We start from the raw sequence: 23,511 nt of genomic DNA, 5'->3' as shown, positions 1-23,511 counted from the left end.
GCAATTGGTTACTTCCTGTGTGGCCACATGAAAAAGAGCCAGCATGCTCTGAGAAAAATGGGCATCTTCTCTGAGGGGGTGCACCCCAGTTTACATAGGAGACTCACTCAAAACTACAGAGGCTGAGTTTTCACTGGTAATAAAAAGCCCACCACAATGGATGGTTGGTCCTTAGCACTTCCCCGCTGCATCCCCACGTTTACCAGTCTGTTATTTGTTTCAAAGAACTTCATGAAGTGTCCGGATGCAAGTGGCTCACACCTGTAATCCCAGCACTTTGGGAGCCTGAGGCGGGCAAATCACCTGAGGTTAGGAGTTCAAGACCAGCCTGGATGACATGGGGAAACCTTGTCTCTACTAAAAACGCAACAATTAGCTGGGCATGGTGGCAGGCGCCTGTAATACCAGCTACTAGGGAGGCCAAGGCAGGAGAATCACTTGAACCTGGGAAGTGGAGGTTGCAGTCAGGCGAGATGGCGCCACTGTATGCCAGCCTGGGCAACAAGAGTGAAACTCCATCTCAAAAAATAATAATAATACTAAAATAATTAAAAAATTAAGAACTTTATGAAGTCAAAGCTCTACTATACATACAACATGAGGAAAATGACAATTCACTGTCTTCAATAATCTGAACTTCCTAATTACTAAATGACTTTATAGGAACTGAAGTTTTCAGTTTCCCATTGTCTGCAAAAGATGATTTGGCTAGGAAAAAAAGATTATTTGGAGTGGGGGGTATTTAATTACGAGAACTATTTGAATCTCAGTCAGAAGGTGTTTACAAATAAATGGTCTATGAATCACAATCATCTCTATCTGTTCATTAATGCAGAGTCCCTACTTCATCTTATTGTTCTGCTGAAGCTGTGTTTGAAAATAATATATTGCATTTCTTCACAAAATATTGGCAAAGATAGCTATTCCGTAATAGAGCTGATCTGGCTGTACCTTGAGTCATCTGTCTTCTATGTGACATAAGTGTTCTAGCTCATTCATTGCCTCATGTTTCATAAGTGCTCATTTGCTACATTTCCATCTGCTCATCCATAAGCAATGCATGCTGTGTCTTCTTCATGGTCACATGAAGACAAATTTGGGGGGGGTTACAGAATGTGGATCTTAAGACAAACATCTGATTATATTCGACTTTTTAAAAAATCTCACTTCTTGGAGAGAATAAGAAGTAATTTTATTTTCCAAGTAGGAATCTGAGTCTTATATGCCATTTAAAGAAAAAAATTCACAAAGCCAGGTTGCTCACTTCAGTAGAGGGCAATTTTTCATCAGCCAGGTCTGTCAAGTCCATTTTATTTCACAAATTGGACAGCCGTATCTGTGTGTTTTCTATCAGCCTTAAGAAAATGGTACTTTTTTGATTGGTAGTACTGGGTTTTATTTTGGGATGTTCTCTCTCTTTATCAAGAGTGAGGAAAAATATCTTGACAGTATTCAATATTTTTGAAAGCACGTGGTATTTACACAAAGGATAAGACCAGAATAAAACTTAAAGCATTTGATAGACATTACTTCATGAATCTTAGAACTATCTTTGAAACAAAGCGAGGAACAAAGGACAAATATTTACGGAAGGTCTGCTATGTGCCAGGAACTGGACTGGGTAATTCATATAAATCATCTCCTTCAATCTTCACAAAGCCCCTATGATATGGGTATTCTTTTTTCCAAATATATATATTTTTTATTTCAATAGCTTTTAGGGTACATAACCAGTAGTTTCTGGTTATGTAGATTAATTGGATAGTGGTAAAGTCTGAGATTTTAGTGCACTTGTCACCAATAGTATATTTTGTATGCACCCTATAGTTTTTTTATTCCTCACCCTTCTCCCACCCTCCCCCTTTTGAATCCAAGGTCTATTACACCACTCTGTATGCCTTTGCGTGCCCGGATATGTGTATTCTTATCTCCATTTTAAAGATAAGAAAACTGAACTAGGTGAGGTCAGTAATTGGCCCAGAGTGATACAGAGGGAAAATGAAAGGGAATCAGGATTCAAATCCAGCTCAATGTTTCTAAACTCATGCTCCAAGGGGCTTACAATGAAGAAAACATTAAAAATAACCTCAATAACACAGGCATTGATTAAGTAAATTACAGTATATCCGGCTGGGTGTGGTGGCTCATGCCTGTAATCCCAGCACTTGGGGAGGCTGAGGCAGGCGGATCACCTGTGACCAGGAGTTTGAGACTAGCCTGGCCAACATGGTGAAACCCCGTCTCTATTAAAAATATAAAAATGATCTGGGCATGGTGGCACATGCCTGTAATCCCAGCTACTTGGGAGGCTGAGGCATGAGAATCACTTGAACCCAAAAGGCAGAGGTTGCAGTGAGCTGAAATCGTGCTACTGCACTTCCAGCCTGGGCAACAGAGCAAGGCTCTGTCATAAATAAATAAGTAAATAAATTAATTAAATAGAATGTATTATATGGTCCCTTAGAAGAGATATGTAATTTTATGTCTATATTTGCATTTAAAAAGTTGTTACTGCTGGGTGGTGAAGTATACTTCTTTTGTTGTTTCTTTACGGTTGGTCTACAGTGAGCCTGTATTACCTGGATGGAATGATAAATGAATAGATAGTTGGATGACAAGGTAGATAGACTGACAGACACACAGATAGATGTAGAATATATTAAAATTTAAAGATTCAGTGTTTCAGGAAAAGAAGTAAGATTTTTAGCACATTTGACATTTGAAAACCTCTATACACTTTAGGAATATCTAATCATCTGTAACATACCTGCAGAGTTCATAAAAAAATCTATATATCTGTATCTATATCGGTATTTATCTATACATTTATAGATATATTTTATCATATACCATCCGCCCATACATATAAAAGTATATAAATGTATATGTAGAGGATGATACACTATATATACATTTACAGATGGACAATGAAAGTATATATATAATAGAATAAATGTAGTAAATGGTAATAATCAGGGAATCTGGGTAAAGGGTACATAGATGTTCCTTGTGCTATTTGTTCAACTTCTCAAAGTTTGAATTATCTCAAAATAAAAAGTTTATAAATCTAATAGATATTTTATGCAGCTGTTTTTTGTTTTTTTGAGATAGAGTTTTAATCTGTCACTCAGACTGGAGTGCATTGGCACGATCTTGGCTCAATGCAACCTCTGCCTCCTGGGTTCAAGCGATTCTCCTGTCTCAGCCTCCTGAGTAGCTGGGATTACAGGCGCCTGCCACCACACCTGGCTAATTTTTGTATTTTTAGTAGAAACAGGTTTTCGCTACATTGGCCAGGCTGGTCTTGAACTCCTGACCTCAAGTGATCCACCCACCTCGGCCTCCCAAAGTGGTGGGATTACAGGCAAGAGCCACTGTGTCCAGCTATTTTATATTTTACCTATTTTGTTACAAGACACTAATTTTAAGAGACCCTCTTCCACCATTTGCTCTCCTTCTTGACATCTGAAACAAGAACCCCACAACCAGTTTGTGAATTTGGCCTTTACAGTGCTTGTCATAGAGTAACTTGGGATTTATTGAATTATGTCTTTCCCAGAGCATAGAAACATGTGGGAGGAAGCCTCCCACTTTGTTTGACTATGCCAGCACAATCTTAATAACAGAGTTTGACAAACCTAGTACACAAAACAATCACAAACCAATATGAATCATAAATATAGACACAAATGTGTGAAACAAAATGCTAGCTTCTTCAATTCTGGTAATGTCTTAAAAAAAATATAAACCATTAATAGGCAGGATTTATTTCAAAATTATAAGTTTAGTTCAGCAGGGGTAAATCAAGATAAGGTAAAAGAGAGACTCTATCTGAGTCTCTTGATAAATGGCAAAGAGGCATTTTTCTTGGGCAGCACCTTTTTGCAAACTAGGAACAACAGAACACAAAAAAGAATAGCTATCTAAAACAAACAAACAAAAAGTGTATGTTTTCAGGGGAAATACTGGAGGCATTACCACCCAAGCAAGGAATAAGAAACTTACACCCATTATCATTGCTATTATTCAACACTGTTCTGGTATTTTTGTTTTTTGAGATGAAGTCTCACTCCGTCGCCCAGACTGGAGTGCAGTGGTGTGATCTCAGCTCACTGCAACCCCTGCCTGCTGGGTTCAAGCAATTCTCCTGCCTCAGCCTCCTGAGTAGCTGGGATAACAGGCGTGAACCACCATGCGTGGCTAATTTTTTTATATTTTTAGTAGAGACGAGGTTTTACCATGTTGGCCAGGCTGGTCTCAAACTCCTGACCTGAAGGTGATCCACCTGCCTTGTGTAATCCCAAAGTGCTGGGATGACAGGCATTAGCCACCATGCTCAGCCTGTTCTAGTATTTCTTACCTTTATTATTAACTATCTAAGAAATCCAAAGAAGCTACCAAGGAGCTATCAACTAATTAGACAGTTCCAATTGAATCCAATACATACATTCAAAGCTTTACTTTATACTAGGCATCAGGGACTGGCAAACTGTTTATAAAAGTCAAACAGTAAATATTTTAGGGTTTTTGGGCTATCCAGTTTCCATGGCAACTATTCGGTTGTGCCACTGGAGGGCAAAAGCAGCCATTGATAATGCATAAGTGAATGGATGTGGCTGTGTTCCAATAAAACTTCCAGGCAGTGGACTGGATTTTGTCTACTGGCCATGGTTTGCTGACTTCTACTTTATACCACAGAAAGCAGTTGATGGGAAAAAGTTATCCTTTAAAACATCAAAAAAAAAAAAAAAAAAAAAAAAAAAGAAATATAAAGACCCAGAAACAAACTTTTTTTTTTTTTTTGAGACAGAGTTCAGAGTTTCACTCTTGTTGCCCAGGCAGCAGCGCAATGGCGCGATCTCGGCTCACTGCAATCTCTGCCTCCCAGTTCAAGCGATTCGCCTGCCTCAGCCTTCTGAGTAGCTGGGATTACAGGCACCACCATGCCCGGCTAATTTTTTAATTTTTAGTAGAGCCTAGGTTTTGATATGTTAGCCATGGCTGGTCTTGAACTCCTGACCTCAGGTGATCCACCTGCCTCGGCCTCCCAAAGTGCTGGGATTACAGGCATGAGCCACCGTGCCCAGCTGAAAGAAACTTTCTAAAAGGCAATTTGGCTATATGCATCAAAAAAGAAATCTAGAGTACTCTTTCAACCCAGTAATTCCATTTCTGGGAATTTATCCTAAGGATATATTTAGATCATTTAGATAAGGACATAAAGATGTATACACAAGGATGTTTATTACAGTGTTATTTATAATAGGAAAAGTTGGCCAGGTGCAGTGGCTCACGCCTGTAATCCCAGCACTTTGGGAGGCTGAGGCAGGCCAATCACTTGAGGTCAGGAGTTCAAGACTAGCCTGACCAACATGGTGAAACCCCATCTCTACTAAAAATACAAAAATTAGCCAGGCATGGTGGCAAGTGCCTGTAATCCCAGCTACTCAGAAGGCTGAGGCAGGAGAATCGCTTGTTTGAACCCAGGAGGCTGAGGTTGCAGTGAGCCGAGATAGTGCCATTGCACTCCAGCCTGGGTGACAAGAGCAAGCAAGCAAGAAAGCAAGAAAGAAAAGGTATCTACTGACATAATCTATGTCTATGAGGAATGCGTAGTTTCTGAAAATAAGTTAGAGTAGTACACATAATATCAGCTAATTTTTAAAATATATAGGTGTGCATATGAAGTTATGCATATGGACCCACACGTGCAACAAAACCTGGGAAGAAATATCCCCAACTGCTTTATTAGCAGTTATTTCTTATGATGGATTTATGAGCGACCTTTCTTTTAATTTTTGCTCTCTTTTTATTTCTTCAATGGAGCTGGGAAATAAAATTTTTGATTTTTAAAAGGAAGCTAGTAAATACAAAAACCCTGTGCTAAACAATTTACTCGCATTTCTATTGATTTTGAAGGAGCCTATAGACAGTACCCTCCTCAAACAAAGCATATTGATATACTGATTTTAACTTTTATGTTAAAATTCCAGACACCCCTGAAAAGTTATTTAAGTTATCGTTAACCACTTCATGTCCTGAAGATAGAAATCTTTGGGTTATAACTAATGCAAAAGGAGCGTATGTCTGGAAATCTTGCAGTTTTCTTATCCTTCAGTAATGTTTCTGCACGCATGACTGTGCGTGTGTGTGTGCACATGTGTGTGTACACATCTGTCTATTGAGTAAGAAAAGCAAGATAAGGTAAATAGGAAATGGACAAGAATGGTAAATCAAAGACCAACATGAATGAATGTCCTACAGGGAAATAAGTATTAGTAAACTCACTCCTCAAGGTCTTATTTATGATTTTATAGTATGAGAATCTTCCTTTGGGTTTAGGAGAAAACCCTGACATCCTTGTAAATTCTCATTTATAATTTACCAAGACTGAATTTGGGTCTCCTAATAGAAAATATTAAATCCATGTGATTTATATCTAGTTGTGACATTTAAGCACATTTTTCCTCATAATTGACAATCGGTATCTAATTATTTATTTTGCCAAGAGTTTTACTTATTGTAAAATGATATATATTTAATTTTCAAGTATTTAAAATCTTGGGGAAATGTAAATGGGAAGGGAAAATGATTTTTGTAACTTCTCAGGAGTTCTTTGTAGGTGTTACTGAATGCAAGTTACATGGTGTAACTCACAGTTGTCAAAAAGAGCCAAAAAAAAAACCACTATTTTTGCCTTCTCAAAACAATTACCTTATCTGGCTTTGAAATCTTCCTACTTCCCTCCTGAAGTGGCCTTCTCCAATAGCTTAGCATAAAAATTAGATCCAATGCTAACAGAATATCCTCCAATAATAGACATTTCCAACTTTGGCGGGGGGTGGGGGGATTTCTTTGAGCACATATGTATGTTTGTGTGCATGCACGTGTGAGTATGTGTGTGTCAGCTTGTCATTGCTAGAGTGGCCATGGGAGAAAAGTGAATCTCCCTAGAGCCAACTTAGAAGTTAACAGGAACAATATGACAACCACAAGGTCATCCAGAGTTCTCAAAAGTGATGTCAAAAGATGATGAGGTGTTAAGTACATTTTGTAAGCCATGAAAATCCAGGACACAATCAGCAAGAAATGAAGTTTGCTCTGAATACGACAGACAAATGAGTATATTGATACAATTTTCATTAACTATTCCTTTGCTTGCAATCTCAATCAAATGCTCTTTATCCTTCAGCAGAATTTACTATTACCAAACATGAACATAACAACCTACATTAGTCTTATGTTGAGATCTGGGAGATCAAAATTCTGCAAACTTTCCTTTCAACCTTTCATTTAAAAAATTCTTGGAAATGAATTTAGCATAGTTAAAAAGTGAGAAGTCATGCTTCAAATCCCAAACTATATTTTTCCTGTCAAATATTGCTCTCTGTAAAGTGTATCACCAAACCCCAGTAGAAACTTACCCTTCAACTTGAGGTCAACATTATGTCTCAGCCAAGGATAAACCCCATAGCTTGGCATATCTTCGGGAATTGGATTATCGCTTATCCAGCCATCACAAGCGAACCGGAAGAAATTATCACAAGGATCCACAGACAGATTTACTTTACTTAAGATAGCAGCAGCTATTTAGAAAGAAAATCATAGGATTAATGATAAGCACTGAATGTTGTGTACTGTTCTTTTCCAAATTAAACAACGATTTCATATCAACCAGTTTCCAAGCCTTGGCATTTATATTTCCCCTTAAAAAAACTCTCTGAATCTACCTCACTATATGAAATGACTACATTCAAAGTGAATGGACAGGCTGGGCGCAGTGGCTCACGTCTGTAATCCCAGCACTTTGGGAGGCCGAGGCAGGTGGACCACCTGACATCGGGAGTTTGAGATCAGTCTGGCCAACATGGTGAAATCCCATCTCTACTAAAAATACAAAAATTAGCCAGATATGGTGGTGCATGCCTGTAATCGCAGCTACTCGGAGGCTGAGGCAGGAGAATTGCTTAAACTCAGGAGGCAGAGTTTGCAGTGAGCCAAGATCGCACCACTGCAGTCCAGCCTGGGGTGACAAAGTGAAACGGTCTCTCAAAAAAAAAAAAAAGTGAATGGATAAAAGTTTGGTGGTATTATCACTACCAGCTTTTGCAGGATCATCCCTAACATCTGTGGGGTATGGGACAGGAATACAAATAGAGTGTGTGGTCAATTATTTGCAAAGATAACTGTGACTCTTTCTTCTATCCTGCTTGTCCTTCTGCAAAGTGACCTTGCTGCTCTTCCCATCAAGTGGTAGAGTCTATTTCCCCTGCCTTGAATTTGGACTGACCTTGTCACTTGCTTTGACCAACAGAACTGGCAGAAGTAACTTTCTGTGAGTTTCAAAGCTAAGCCTTAAGAGGCCTTGCACCTTCCATATTAACTCCCTTTGAATGGAGCCCTTTAGCTGCCCTTTGAAGCAGCCTCCTGGAGGACAAGAGGCTACATAGAGAAGAACCAAGCCAGCACAACTGCCAGACGTTGACTGAGGCCATCATTCACCTTCCAGTCCAGGCACCCCTCTAGCTGAATGCAGCTGCACAAATGAGCCTAGGCAAAAATCAGCAGAGAAACCATCCACCAAACACACAAAATCATGAGAAATAGCAAAGGATTTTTGTTCCAGGCCTCTATAGTTTGGGTGGTTTGCCTCACAGTGAAGGCTAATGGAAACAGAAGTCCATATGTCATCTAGCTAAATATTTAAAAATTATATTTACAATATATTTTCACATTCTTGAGCTCCTTGATATTCAGTGTAGCTCTCGGAGAAATAAAGCCCCAGAAGAGACCCACACAGATCCTGGAAGGGAGCTTGGGGCCATCGGGCAGGGAATTCTGGGGTGTAGAAGGAAAGGGCTGCCTACTTGGCTCCACAGACGCCTTGATTGGAGGAGAGGCATGGCCAGAGGAGGGCCAAAGTAGGGTGTTCTAAATGAGGGACCCAGGTCTAGCGGTAGAACTGAGTATGTGTATAAGTTAACAGAAAGACACAATAGACTGATCTACTTTTTTTTTTTTCCTCTTTCATAAGCCCATACACAATTACATATAGAAGACAGCCCATAGGTAGGAGATGTGTGCATAAATACGTAACCATGAGCTTTAAAAGAAAACCCTTCATTACAAAATGAGAAGTTTCCAAAATTCCCAATATTGAACTCCAACACCCTTCCAACTGCCATACAATTGCTGGCTACCACTCTAGCACAAAGATATGTACCAACTGACTTTTTAAAAACTAGCCAATATTTTAATGACATTGGAAAGATGACATTCTGGGCAATTTTCATACTTTAAATAATGCCAGAATATATTTTTGTTTGAAGTAACGAAAACCCAATGAGATTTCAGCTAAATATGAATGAACTGCCCCAAAAAAGTACAATCTGTGTAAATTTTGATACATATCTTACAGTTTGGTTACATGTGTGGTTCCTTCAGGTTTAAAAATAAGGCTAGATATTTCTCCAGCCTAGGTTTTCTACAAAAATTTCAAACAGCCTTTTGTCTTCAATGAAGTGAATAATATAAAAACATTCTAATTTCTATAGGCCCTCAAAATCCCCACCATTTTCAAACCTCCCCCAACAACACAAAAGAAAAAAAAAAAAAAAAAAACTAGCCAAAAATTGGTTTAGAGGTCAAACACTGTGGCTCATGCCAGTAATCCCAGCATTTTGGGAGTCTGAGGTGGGCATATCGCTTGAGCCCAGGAGTTGGAGACCAACCTGGGCAACATGGCAAAACTCCGTCTCTACAAAAAAAAAAAAAAAAAAAAAGACTCGGAAGTTTGATAAATTTCAAATTGGCTTAACATTTTCATGCTTCAGAACTAGCATCAGTTGTCTTTAATTACATTTTCACTTACTGCTACTATTTTATCATTAATATTTAATGTGCAAATGTGCTAGGACATAACAAAATCTTTCTTTTGGTTGGTATTTATACATATATATTTATATATACAGTTACTGTATGCAGCCACAGAATGAATCTGCTATGTGACACCTCAGAGACATGGATCACACGTCTCAGTCCCACACAACATTTACAGTTACACAGAGGAGCCCTCACACGCATTTTTATCCACATAAGTACACTGTTTTCCGGCCTCCTTCTCAAATTTTCCCTGCCCCCAACCCTCAAATGTATCCTCTCCATCTCGCCAGTATTCTTGCAGGTACCTAGAAAAACTGCAAGGTCAGCTCTGACCTTGGCCCTGATACAAAAGTTGGGGAATACATCACTCACATTGAATTTGGAAAGAAGCCTGCTGAGTGAGAAAACTCTAGCTTCAGCCTCCCAATCCATCATTCACAACTCACAGCGGGGCACAGGGCTGCACTTTCTGCAGGGGAACTGTGACTTCAAATTGCAAGGGACCATAGTTGTCAAGACACCGAAACGCATTTCCCCCTACTCAGCTCCGTGGAGAAAACCCAGAGTCTTGTTTTAATAAAAGAAATATGATGATGAAGGAAATCTGTGAAAGCTCAGGCTGCGTACTCTTCCAAGTCATTGTATATAAGGTTAATTGTCACACAGTCTCCAGCTGGTGTTTATGTGGTAGAGGTGGAGGCATCCTAAATACCAGCCTCTGTCTTTAGATTTAATCAAGGATGAAGGGAGAGAGTAGTAATAATAATAATTAACAATAATAAAATCACCAATATTGAGTATTTCCTTTTTGCCAGGAACTACGCTAAGCCCTTTTTAAGCAATATGATATCATGGCAAACTCTAGAGCCAGACCACTTGTGTTTGAATGACAGAAACACTATGCAGCAGCTAAGACACCTTAGGTAGGTGATTTAACCTGCGTCTTAGTTTCCTCACCTGAAAATGGGGATAATAATAGCACCCCATGGAATCATGATGCAAATTAAATATATGTAAAGTGCTTAGAATAGTGTTGGGCACATTACCGTATAAATGCAGGATGCCCGGTAAAGTTTGAATTTCTGATAAACAACCACTTTTTAGAATAAGTGTGTACCAAATATTCCATGGGACATACACCAAAAAAAGTAGTCATTGTATATCTGCAGTTCAAATTTCACTGAGCATCCTGTATGTATGTATGTATTCAGCTAAATCTGGGAACTATAATTCTACAATCACTTATCTGAAACTCTTGAGGCTAGATATGTTTCAGAGCTCATAGATTTTTCAGATTTTAGAAAAAAAATACATTGCATATAACCACCGATCATGTAACACTTCAGCAATGGCTGGAGTGGCAGGCCTGAAGCAAGTGCATTAATATTTCCATTGGGAAACATATGCATATTCTTATAAGTAGGATAAATGAAATCTGAAGCAGCCTCACATGAGTTAAGATCCAATTTTGCCATCACAGGAATTGAGATCAGGCCCCCATCTTGCCAACTGAGGGTTACAATGTTTTCTGGGTTTGGGGTTCAGAATTAGCATTGTGAACCTAGATTACTGCTACTACCATTATTATTTTCTTTTTCTTTTTTTAATTTTTTGGGTTTTTTTGAGACGGAGTCTCACTATGTTGCCCAGGCTGCACTGCAGCCTCCCCCTTAGGGCTGAAGTGCAGATTCAACCTGCAATCTCAGCTCACTGCAACCTCCATCTCCCAGGTTCAAGTGATTCTCCTGCCTCGGCCTCCCAGATAGCTGGGGTTACATGCGTGTGCCACCACGCCTGGCTAATTTTTGTATTTTTAGTAGACAAGGGGTTTCACCATGTTGGCCATACTGGTCTTGAACTCCTGGCCTGAAGTCATCTGTCTGCCTCAGCATCCCAAAGTGCTGGGGTGGCAGGCGGGAGCCACCGGGCCCAGTCTATTATTATTTTCTTTTATTCTCACAACTAGTATAAGTAAAAACTGTTATCCCATTTTACACGTGGTGAGACTGAGGCTTAGGGTGGCTATATATTTAGCCCAGGATCATGTGGCTTGTAAATAGCTAGATCATGCTTCACACCCAGTCACTCTGTCTGCCCTTATCTGCGATCATAAGCATGCATGCCCTTTCCTTGTTTCTTTGCATTCTTCGTACAGCTCTTGTTTTGAAAGAGGGATTAAAATAAGAGGACACAGAGAAGAGGAGAGTTAAGGAGAGGAGGCATCTCAGAAATGGTTGGCACCTGCTCAGAAATGGTCCAGAAGGCGATCAAACACTCTAGTCTTCTGAACTTTCAGCACGCACGCCCACGCACGCACAGCCTCTTGTTTAAGGCCCTGGCTTGGCCGCAATTCTCCTGTCATGTGTACTCAACAGCTGTTCTGCAGACCCCTGGGCACACTGAGGCTCATGCTACACTAAAGAGAACTGTGTCTTTGGTGAGCCTTTCACTACAGAAACAGCAAAATCAGTATATATTTTTTCAACATTAGAAAGCCATTTGCCAATGTGAAAATTAAAAACAGGACAGCAAGGCAAAACACACTAGCTGGCAGGAGGCTGTAAGTTTTACACTTGCATTATGATGATGTATAATACAGAATGAAAACTCACAAAATAAGTGGCCTTCCATACAAAAAATGTGTTCTAAACTCAAGTTGAAAATTTATGAGCTCAAAAATTCCCATTTCACACATCTGCAAGAACCCTACCACAGCCAAAGCACCGGGTGACATAAACTCTAAAACCTGTCCTGATAGTTCCGCCTGCTCTCACCCTACTCCATGACATCCTCTCGCCACTGGAGAAAACCCCAGGTCAATTACTCAAGCCTGGAGCAGGAAAGGGCCTGGGAGTTCCCAGATGGTTCCAGGGCCAAAAAGAGTTGCCTGGCATGGCCCCATATCACCAAGGAAAAGATGGAAAGGAGCCAGACATGGACACGAAGTCCAGTTCTGCTACTAACTCAGGATGAGACCCTGGGCAGTTATTTAGCCTCCAGAAGCCTCCATTTCCTCATCTGGAAGTGAGGATGGTGATAGCACCAACTTCAACGGGGATCTTTTGAAGGTTTTATGAGATGGTGCCTGTAAGTCACTCAACACACAGCCTGGTTAAAACAGATATATTGATCATTTAAGAATGGAACAAAAAAAAGAACTCTACTAACACAATTATCTAAGCCACTACCTTTGTATAAGGTCTCAGAGTTTACAAACTCTTTCACCTAAGTGTTTCCCATCTCAACAAACACCACTGCCCAACCATCACCAAAAATCTAAGCATCACCCACAATTGTCTGCTTTTGTTCACAGCCTAAATCGAATCCTTCAATAGGCCCTCTACCTCCTAATCCTTCCCCCATTCTCCCTCTCCATCTCTTGAATTCAAGGCAGCATTGCCTCTCACCTGGCATACGGAAATAAACCTACCTGAGTCACCTTCTTCTTTCTTGTTCCCTATGGTCTCTTCTCCATCAGGAAAGACTCCCGCTAATGGAGCCCTCCACCGAGACATCTTTTGAAATGCTCATAAGATGTACTCTCTTTCATAAAAGCCTCCAGAGGCTTTTGAGTGTACTTAAGGAAAGCCCAAACTCACTGGCACTTGGGCCCCCCCATTGACTCCTCATCGCTTGCACCTCACCTAGCAAAAGCTCCTCCCGTTCCTCAAGTCCACGCTTCTATCCACCCTTTGCCCCATCTGTTCCCCCCACCTGGAAAGCCCTTGCCTCAGTCTTCACACAGCATTTCCCTCCTCATCATTCAAAGGTCACCTTCAAGGTCATGTCCTCAGGCTTTTCAATCTAGCCATCCTGTCACTTGCTATCACATTGTTCTATGTGTTAAATTTTCTCTGTAACGTGTTCCACTGACTGATATTTCTCTTTCTTTCTTTCTTTCTTTTAGAGACGGGGTCTCACTAATTTGCCCAGGCTGGCCTCCAACTCCAGGGTTCAAGCCTCAGCCTCCCAAGTGGCTGGAATTAAAGGCGTGTATCACCACGCCCGGTTTCATAATTTTCTTCTTGTATTAATTGCCGTATTGTCTTTCTTCCCATACCTGGTTCACTGCTCTATTTCCAAAACCTAACTCAGTACCTGATGTGCAACAAATATTTGGTGAATTTGTTCATTAACCTCTTAAGGCCAAGAGGAAAGTGAAAGGGCCACATGCTTGTTTGATGACTTTCCTTTTGAAAAAAGTGTCCCTGCCCACTTAAAGAATGAGGGTGAGGGCTGGAATCTGGCTCCCTCAAATCTAGGCCCTAACACTGATTTAGGAGGGAAATCTAATAGCTGTGTGTGGGACCCCCAGGTATCCCTCCTCCTCCTGCCCCGCCGCTTTCGGTGTGCTAACCAAAAATGACAGAATACCCTGATCACTCTGTGACCCAGCCAGCAGCCGGCTTGTTTTGTTTTGTTTTGTCTTTGAGATAGACGTTCCCTCTGTCACCCAGGCTGAAGTGCAATGGTACGATCTCAGCTCACTGCAGCCTCCGCCTCCTGGGCTCAAACAATTCTCATGCCTCAGCCTCCCAAGTAGCTGAGATTACAGGCATGAGCCACCATGCCCGGCTAATTCCAGCTGCAGGTTTTTCCCAGCAGGCTTAGGCCCAAACTGGACCCTTGGACATTCCCAGGCACTGATAAAGGTATCGAGGTTGATGCACAAAACACTGAAAGAAACCAGTACTGGCTCTGAGCCAAATTCCTTAAACCGTCATATAGTCTTCACACCCTAATACCCTAAGTAGAACACCCCTTTTCTCTCACTGTCTTGAGGATACACTGCAGCACTTTCAACATAAGCTGCACTAATAAATGCTTTGGACTGACCGGCTGCCCTGGCATTTATTGAGTGCTTCTTTCTTTGGAATCCCAACTGGCCCCATCTCGGGATGGGGTACTCCCTCATGGGAACTTCCCTGTCGCTGCTTTTGGGGCGACTCCAGACATGAGTTCGATGGGATAAGACACTGTGGCAAAACTGCGGCAACTTTAAGTGTCATCTTCACCTTGGGATACCCACTGATACACAGCCTGGTCACCTCAAGAGAAGTTTGACTTGCAATGTGTGACACAAAAAAGGATCCCAGCCAGGCACAGTGGCTCTCACCTGTAATCCTAGCACTTTGGGAGGCCAAGGCGGGTGGATCACTTGAGGTCAGGAGTTCGAGACCAGCATGGCCAACATGGTGAAACTCCATCTCTACTACAAATACAAAAATTAGCCGGGCGTGGTGGTGGGCACCTGTAATCTCAGCTACTAGGGAGGCTGAGGCAGGAGAATCACTTGAGCCCAGGAAGTGGAGGATGCAGTGAGCTGAGGTCGCGCTAGCCTGGGCGACAGAGCAAGACTCCGTCTCAGTTTAAAATAAAAGAAAAAAAGGATTCCCACTGGCAATGGAAGCATGGATTTATTTACAAAGGAGCCTTGCTTGGAGGCAGGCAAGTCAGACCCACAGACCAGAAAATATGCAACTGCTTAAGCTAAAGAGGAATCTATAGCCAGCGGAGCCATAGGAAGACCAATGTTCTCTGCCTGTGGGTCTTAAGAGAGGCCATTCAGCCTTCCAAGCCCCTTTCCTGATTCCCTTGCAACAACGCTTAGAACACCACAGCTGTTTTTTGCAAGGAAAAAGAAAACAGGAAACCTAAGATCCACTATTTCGCACCAAAACTTGAAAATAAACTTAAAATTTCTTCAAAATTGCATTTCGTACTTGGTAAACCTCAAGCAAACAGAATACTAAAAATACCACCTGTCTTCTCTTCCACTTCCCAAGGTACCATAATTATAACTTGACACAGGATGGAAAACTGTGACTTACCAGCTTCGATGCATTCTGGCTTCAGGCAGTACTCCTGTTTAGCTTGGAGACTTAAGAGACCTTGACTCACTGAAAAAACAGACCAAAATAAATGACTGACTTGTAGCAGACCGCCATCCGGTAAACCACCCTCGGAAACATATGCAACACATTTGATATCAGTTCATCCTTCTCAGTGTTGACACGGTATTCCAAAACCCAGTTGGTTCCATGTCACGAAACCAGACTCTAGTTGCTAGCTACATAACCTTGGTAAGACTCTTGGTTGCTTTGAAACTCAGTTCTCTCATATGTAAGATAAGTATAACTAGACCAGAGCTCCTAAGAGTGTGGTCTCTAGAGCAGCAGCAGCTGTTGCTGCTGCACCTGGGAGCTTGTTAGAAAGTCACTCCAGATCTTGACTCAGAAAACCTGGGGGTGGGGCCCAGCCATCTGCAGTTTAACAAGCCCCCCAGGTGATTCCGATAATGCTCAAATATGAGCACCACTGGGCGAGATACTCTCTAAAGTCGTTTCAACCTCCAATTATCAGTGGTTTAAGTCTCATACTTTCACTCTATTGGTTATAACTCCATGCCCATGTTCAAGATGGGAAAATTGAAACTTAAACTATGTCATTTGGAGGCAATCAGAGTGGAAATAGAAAGCTAGCATGTATGGCTTTTAGAGTTCTGGATCTTATCTAAACCATCCATACAGATATGGACCAAAAAAGGAGTAGGGGTAAAGAATATGCTGAACATATCTCAATCACCTATTAGTAGCAACAGTCATTTTCCGCCTGCCCTGAACCCCACAAACCCTCCGCCCACCAGGCCCAGCTTAGCTACCAGACATTTGCAACTCTGTGGAACAAGCTTCCAGCTATTTCCTCCTTTCCCCTCTTCCAAAAAAAAAAAAAAAAAAGTCTGAAATTGAAATGGCTTTTCACCAATGGCTTAATGTCCCCATCTGGCTGGCAACATTATCTAAATAGGTTTCTGCAGAAGTACAGAAGGGTGCCCATTTGTCAACCCCAGGTAGCACCTGGGCATTAGCAGATGTGAGTTTAAGATTTCAAAAATATTTGTGGTAGCTGAGGAAATTCTGGGGAATTCATTCTTGCTGTGCTCTGTGAGCAGAAACAATGAATCATTTGGAGATGTGGCCATGGGGAGAGGGATGGTGGGAGGTGAATGGGGACCAAGGCCCTCTGTGGAAGGATCAGAAAGCTCGGCTGTGCCTATATTTCTGCTAGAGATGGAAGACCTATAGATTACTAGCCAGTGTGGCAAGTTTTTGTAAATGGAGCCTTCTTTTCCTTTGCTTTTTTCTCTGCTGCCATCCTCTAAGCAGCCTCTTTGCATTGTGTTACATTATAGATTCAAGAAAACTGCCTAGGAAACATCTCAGTCCTATTTTTTTTTTTTTTTTTTTTTGGAGATGAGTCTCTCTCTGTCACCCAGGCTGGAGTGCAGTGGCGCGATCTCAGCTCACTGCAAGCTCCGGCTCCCAGGTTCACACCATCCTCCTGCCTCAGCCACCTAAGTAGCTGGGACTACAGGCACCTGCCACCAGGCCCGGCTAATTTTTTGTATTTTTAGTAGAGACGGGGTTTCACCATGTTAGCCAGGATGGTCTCGATCTCCTGACCTCGTGATCCGCCCACCTCAGCCTCCCAAAGTGCTGGGATTACAGGCGTGAGCCACTGTGCCCAGTCCATCTCAGTCCTATTTTTAAGAAAATAAGTTTCTTAGCAAAAAGATATGTTTTGATTTCTGTATAAAGCAAAAAAAAAAGGTAAAAATATATATATGGGCAGCATAAAGATTAGTGTGCAATATTCCACTATGCCTGGGTGGTAGAACCTCAGGGGGAATTTTCCCCAACAGTCAATTTTTATATGTTCATCTAATTTTCTTTAGTGAGCATGTGTTCTTTTTTTATAATGCAAAAATAAGCTTTATTGTAAATAATAATAATATTTTTATAATTCTGGACAATATCTTCTTGATCTTAGCCTTATTTTAAAAAACAAAAGAGCTAATAAAATCATTAAAGATTTATTCCTTTCATGAGAAATAATTCTTGACCCAAAACCTTGAAGAAGTAAAATCAGGTATCTTTATCTAACGATGAGTAGAAGGAAGGTTTTAAATATAACTAATTAGGCCGGGCACGGTGGCTCAGGCCTGTAATCCCAGCACTTTGGGTGACCGAGGTGGGCGGATCACCTGAGGTCAGGAGTTTGAGACCAGCCTGGCCAACATGGTGAAACCCCATCTCTACTAAAAATACAAAAATTAGCTGGGCGTGGTGGTGCGTGCCTGTAATCCCAGCTACTCAGGAGGCTGAGGCAGGAGAATTGCTTGAACTCAGGAGGTAGAGGTTGTAGTGAGCCAAGATCGCACCACTGCACTCCAGCCTGGGTGACAGAGTGAGACTCAGTTTCAAAATATATATGTGTGTGTGTGTGTGTGTGTGTGTGTGTGTGTGTGTCTGTGTGTGTGTATATAATTAATTGGGACACTGACAGACCCAACCCCTCAAGGAAGAGCATTATCTCCATGGATGGGGTTATTTTAAAATCCTCCAAATAAATGAGGATCAACAAGCCCAGATAATGTGCAGGTGTAAGTGAATGAAATAGAGACAATAAAGAAAATATTTTTAATATAAAAATTAAGATGTTACTTTTGAATGGTTAGGAGCTTTGAAAAATACCTGTAAATAGCAGTTTGGTTTCTCATTGTAGATTTCTCTGTAACCAGAGGAAATGTCCTCAGGATGCAGTGGAGTCATCCACAGATCAAGAGCATAAGAATGGCCAGAAAGCAGGGGTCAGCACACTATGGCCCGTAGGCCCACTCCACTGCCTGTTTCTGTACAGCCCATGAGCTATGAATGGCTTTTACATTTTTTTCATGGTTGGGAAAAATAAAAAGAAAAATAATATTTCATGACATATGAAAAGTATATAAAATTCCAATTTCAGTGTCTAGAAATCAGATTTCCTTGGCACACAGCCATGCCCATTTGCGTACATATTGTCCGTGGCTGCTTTTGTGCAACAACAACAGAATTGAATAGTTGCAAGAGGCCGTATGGCCCACAGAGTCGAACATATTTACTATCTGACCCTTGACAGAAAAAGTTTGCGGGCCAGTGCATCTGAGAAACAGATTGTGGGGAGGAAAGAGAGGGAAAGAGAAGAAGAAAGGACACTTGGAAATAAATAAACTGGTTACAGGCATATATGTTTTCCATTCCGGTGCCCTGTAGCTTCTCTGAAGCCACCGCAAGGCCACTGGCAATCACTCTTACTATAGAAGCACTAAGGTTTCGAGAAAAGATTATCCCGGAGCCTCAGATACAAAGACGAGGTAAGAAGGGATGCTAGAAATTGCAGGCATGTAAGTGAATGTGGACAGGCAGAGAAATATACCACAAAGTCAACCAGGAAGCCCCCTGAAGAGAAGACGACCCTAACTAGAATATTGTCATGAAGAGCATTGCCGGACAGGTCCCTGGAGCTTGTCAGACAAGCGCTTTGCCTGGGTGCAGAGTGGAGGTGGGTGGCAGAGTTGAGGAGAGGGATGGGGAGAGGGGGTAAGGGGGTGATTCTAAAATAGTGCAGAAATATTTAACAAAAAGAAGTATCCCTGAATGTATACATCCAAATAGATGTGGTCACCTGAAGCAATGCTTCTCAAACCTGTATTTGCGAACAATCCCCTGGGGGTCTTGTGAAAATGCAGATTGTGGATCAGCGGGTCTGGGGTGGAGCTCAAGCTCTCCAGTGATGCTGATGCTGCTGGTCCACAGACCCCATTTTGAGAAGCAAAGTTGTAGAGGCCACAGCCTTAGTTTGCCCTTATTCTCTAACATCATTTGAGCTCCTCTTAGAAAGTCAAGGTGAGAGCCAGGTTACTGGGCACGCAGGAAAGTTCTCTTTCATATGTTATGCAGGCCTCCTTATCCGTAATACTAGTGTCTGGCTTGATGAATTTTACTTTGCTCTAAGAACATCGACACTGTTTCCTAAGAATAATTTTCTCTGAAAGAACAAAGATTTGCTGCCATGGAGAATCTTTCAACGGATATGCCACGGCCTCAGGATGTAATCATAAAAGTAGAGCTTTGTAAAAGTTTCATGCAGTGGTAATATCGTTAAAAAGAGTACGTATTTTTACATAAACAATAATTATTTGGATTTTTAAGTTTGGGAGCATTTGCAAAACCTAACCTTGCAGTCACGTTCCACATAGCATGTAGTCTTTTGGCATGGCCCATAGAATTTTCCCTCTCATTTTGAATTTCAGCAGAGGACACTTATCTGAACCCGAAGTACTGAGAAATCTCACAAGAGTTTTCAAGAGCCACAGATTCAGTTGCAGGAGTAGGAGATTTAGCTTTACCAGAAAGCAATAAACCCATCTAATTTCCTAAATCTTCAGCCACAGAAAACAGGGAAAGATGGTTTGCTCATTTTAGCAGAGTTTTCAACCACACAACCCTACCTCTTTTAATTACTGGTTTACCCCTGCCAAAATAAACATGGCCTCCTGCATCTTGTATATGCCAAGGAAGGTTTCCAGGTTTGCTACATTTCAAACTGCACCTAGAATCTCCTCATTCCTACATAACGTTCAAGCTAATGAAGTATTACGGGTTGTATGAGAAAAATTAAAATGGTAATAGTCAAGGGTTCAGCAAGCCTAGAATTTTAGAAAATCCTTCACTCCTTTCCAAGATATTTGATTCTTTTTCATAGGAATACAATTCTATCATCCTATATACTCTCTGGGTACATCATTCTCACCAAGAGTCATTAAAATAACTGAATCACAATATCTTTCAAATCCTGGGGGAAAAACCTCTGTTTTCCTTCATATTAATTTGTAAAGCAAATTGCATAGCAGAGTCACTGGATAAGAAAGGAATTGAAGAATATCATTAAAAGTACACTTTAAAGGACTGATTTGTGTTTTGTGAATTAAATTTCATGATTCGTTCAAGCAAACATTAATAAAAGTCAAATGGAAAGACACTCCAGCATGATTTTCATCACAATGTAAAGTCTTTCCTCAAAATATAAATGAAACTATGTGACTATGAATTCATAAACACTTATTTTGCTAAATGTACCACATAAAAATTTTTCCGCCCAACGCAACAGAATCAGCCAGCTACTCGAAGCCACTTACACCCACTTTGCCTTCTGGACTATACATTTGGTACTTGGGTGTATTTATTTATTTAGGCTCCTTAAAAAAGGCTTCTTTATCATTTGCATATTTGATAGAAACTAAAGATGCACCACCTACGAACGCAGGCAAACAGCCCTATACCTGTGTTATGACAAGTTTTGCTACAATAAAGCACAAGGAAACTTCTCGACACACACCCAGTTCCCCCGGCCTCCTGCACTCCACTTACCTAGAAACAAGATCGTGCCCAGAACTAGGGTGCCACCGACAAACACAACCAGGGCAATTCGAGTGCCTCTGTTGGCCTTCTTTCCAGTCTCCACGCTGCTCCCTGTTTCTGCTTCCATCAGAAGGGCCGTAGAGAGCACACGAGAGGAAAGTCACTTTTCGTGGTTTGGTGGCTGGTCTCAAGAGTGAGGCGTTGACATCCAAGGCTCTCTTGCTCTTCTACTAATGGACAGCTTAAAAAACTCCCGTCAGGAAATCTCCCCTCGCCACCCTTTCTCAAATAATTCTTCACAAATGAAAATTATAAAAACCAAAATATTGGTTGCCTTGGCTTTCCCCCTGACTAGACAAAACAAACAACGTTGCTTTATCTTGGTGCTCTCCCTCAGCAAACTCTCTCTCAACCGATTGTTTGGCAGGCTTTTCTCTCAAGCGTTCCGAGTATACATGTTTTACTATGTTGCTGAACAGATGTTTTAGCTATTTAAATGTATAGTCACTTGGGGAGGAAAAAACAATTGTTTTATCAAAACTGGATTCTCGTGAAACTCCCCCAAATCATGATAAGTTAGGTGGCCAGGATTCACCGGACCCACTTCAGGTTCTCAATTAATCATGTAATTCTGTTGCAAGAATCATTCTGCTTGCCTGAATTGTCTTCATCAAAGATATTCTTTCAGTGTGTGAGTCCCTTTTTAAAGCCTTCTAAGAGTTCCTAGGATATCCTGGAGCATTTTATTTTAGGAACTTTGTGTATGATAGCATGTGCCAAAAATCAGTCATAGTCCAGTGCAGTGCAAAGTAGCAATTAAGACAACCTACAGAGGCTGATGGTTTGAACTGGAACTTTTTCTTAAAGGAAGGAGAAAAAGCACTTCCTCTTTGTGGTACTAAGAATTGTACAAAAAAAAAAAAAAAAAAAAAAAACCCACAAAAAAACACAAGTGCGTGAATTAAGTTTATTAGCAACTACAAAAGATATGATGAAAAATTTTTTCCTTGCATGTTTTTGATGAAAAGTGCACCATGTGTTTTGTCTGCCACTCCTACTGAGGCAGCCATTCATTAGGATGTTTTTGTGTTTACATAAAGTGTCCACTTCAGCAGATTCCCCAGGATGAATTCAAAGGCAATTGGTTTCAGGCCGGGCGTGGTGGCCCACGGCTGTAATCTCAGCACTTTGGGAAGCTAAGGCAGGGGGATTGCTTGAGGCCAGGAGTTCGAGACCAGCCTGGCCAACAAAGCCAAACCTTGTTTGTACTAAAAACACAAAAATTAGCCGGGCATGTTGGTGAGCACCTGTAGTCCCAGCTACTCAGGAGGCAGAGGTGGGAGAATCGCTTGAGCCTGGATGGTGGAGGTTGCAGTGAGCCAGATCTCATCACTGCACTCCAGCCTGGGTGACAGAGACCCTGTCTCAAAAATAAACAAACAAAAAACAAAGGCAGTTGACTTCACTGGAAAGACTGATGAATGACTGGGTCTTTGATTTTTTTATTATGATAATGATTTAAACAATAACAATGTGCTTTCTTCATGGGGAAGGGCAACTGATATTCCAATGCTACCATTGAAATGATATAGATTTTATCATCTAAAGATATAGATATCATTAATTCACAACACAATTACTACCTACCTGCTTTTGTTTTGCTGGAGGTCATAGGGCAGTGGGAGTGGGGGTAGAGAATTCAACTATACCTAGAAACCGGTAGAGCAATTATCTCAATGCAAAACTTGTGCACATGGCTTTAGAGGTGACACAGGAGCTCAGCAGGTGCTGATGAGCTCAGTATAACATGGCCACACATTCGTGATCCTGTCTGGCTTGTCTTGGTCAGGGCTTAAGCCCTTAGCATGGAATTCTCTCAAGTTTTGGGGCTTATTCCATAACATACCTTACTTTCTGCTCATTTCATGTTGCACCAAAGTCACTGGATCATGTCTTTGTCCAAGTTATGATATCATGGTGTGTTGTAGTTATCCTGTGCTCATTGGTTGTTGATGTTACTTTGTTGCTGTTATTCCATAACACATCTTAGCAGGCCTTTGGCCCCTAGTATGAGATTCTCCCAAGAGTTTTTGGACTTGACTCTAGAATACATCTTAGACCATGAACTCCACAAGGTCAGGAACCATGTTCAATGTTGCAGCTCCAGCATCGACATTTCCTGACCCTTCACAGTGAAAGGGAGAAATAAGAGCAATACAAATCATCCAAGTTAGCCCTAGCCACTAACTCTTAAAAACCAGCTTCAGCCGGGCACGGTGGCTCACGCCTGTAATCCCAGTACTTTGGGAGGCCAAGACGGGTGGATCACACGGTCAGGAGTTCGAGACCAGCCTGGCCAACATGGTGAAACCCCGTCTCTACTAAAAAT

General features: G+C 41.3%; 1 protein-coding gene across 3 annotated transcripts in view; it reads right to left on the bottom strand.

The window, feature by feature from the left end:
- The window catches only part of PHEX (phosphate regulating endopeptidase X-linked), a 227,400-nt gene extending 204,232 nt beyond the window's left edge, over positions 1-23,168 (bottom strand). For 2 of the 3 annotated variants that reach the window (XR_013412723.1, XM_001087261.5), the window contains exons 1-3: positions 21,132-22,003; positions 15,714-15,782; positions 7,425-7,586 (exon numbers count right to left, since the gene is read on the bottom strand). Coding sequence is in view for 2 of the 3 variants with exons in the window: in XM_001087261.5 (XP_001087261.3) it covers positions 7,425-7,586; positions 15,714-15,782; positions 21,132-21,249 (349 nt within the window). In the remaining variant the exon portion in view is untranslated. Of the gene's footprint in view, positions 1-7,424; positions 7,587-15,713; positions 15,783-21,131; positions 22,004-23,028 lie in introns of those variants that run through there. The other variant, XM_077988390.1, reaches the window with a different exon arrangement.
- Positions 23,169-23,511: the final 343 nt, after the last annotated feature.

Source organism: Macaca mulatta, chromosome X, assembly GCF_049350105.2.
Source record: "Macaca mulatta isolate MMU2019108-1 chromosome X, T2T-MMU8v2.0, whole genome shotgun sequence".
NCBI classification, from domain to species: Eukaryota; Metazoa; Chordata; class Mammalia; order Primates; family Cercopithecidae; genus Macaca; species Macaca mulatta.
Note: the sequence above shows the minus strand (reverse complement) of the source record. Positions and strands in the feature narration are given on the sequence as shown.